Below are 763 nucleotides of genomic sequence, written 5' to 3' on the forward strand. Positions count from 1 at the left end.
ACACGGTGGTCGAGCCCTACAACGCCACCCTGTCCGTGCACCAGCTGGTGGAGAACACGGACGAGACGTACTGCATCGACAACGAGGCCCTGTACGACATCTGCTTCCGCACCCTGAAACTGACCACGCCCACGTACGGCGACCTCAACCACCTGGTGTCGGCCACCATGAGCGGCGTCACCACCTGCCTGCGCTTCCCGGGCCAGCTGAACGCCGACCTGCGCAAGCTGGCCGTGAACATGGTGCCCTTCCCGCGCCTGCACTTCTTCATGCCCGGCTTCGCGCCGCTCACCAGCCGCGGCAGCCAGCAGTACCGCGCGCTCACCGTGCCCGAGCTCACGCAGCAGATGTTCGACGCCAAGAACATGATGGCCGCCTGCGACCCGCGCCACGGCCGCTACCTGACCGTGGCCGCCGTGTTCCGCGGCCGCATGTCCATGAAGGAGGTGGACGAGCAGATGCTGAGCGTGCAGAGCAAGAACAGCAGCTACTTCGTCGAGTGGATCCCCAACAACGTGAAGACGGCCGTGTGCGACATCCCGCCCCGGGGGCTCAAGATGGCCGCCACCTTCATCGGCAACAGCACGGCCATCCAGGAGCTGTTCAAGCGCATCTCGGAGCAGTTCACCGCCATGTTCCGGCGCAAGGCCTTCCTCCACTGGTACACGGGCGAGGGCATGGACGAGATGGAGTTCACCGAGGCCGAGAGCAACATGAACGACCTGGTGTCCGAGTACCAGCAGTACCAGGACGCCACGGCCGA

General features: G+C 65.1%; 1 protein-coding gene across 1 annotated transcript; it reads left to right on the plus strand.

Annotated features, from left to right (window-relative positions):
- Positions 1 to 6: 6 nt before the first annotated feature.
- On the plus strand, positions 7 to 758 carry LOC145719482 (tubulin beta chain; the record flags this gene model as incomplete). The annotated part of the gene is made up of 1 exon (XM_081810976.1): positions 7 to 758. A coding segment is annotated over exon 1 (591 nt), but the record flags the coding sequence as incomplete, so codon positions are not given.
- Between the last annotated feature and the right edge of the window lie 5 nt (positions 759 to 763).

Source organism: Leptonychotes weddellii, unplaced genomic scaffold (genome assembly GCF_054177405.1).
Source record: "Leptonychotes weddellii isolate Sample4059 unplaced genomic scaffold, ASM5417740v2 HiC_scaffold_47514, whole genome shotgun sequence".
NCBI classification, from domain to species: Eukaryota; Metazoa; Chordata; class Mammalia; order Carnivora; family Phocidae; genus Leptonychotes; species Leptonychotes weddellii.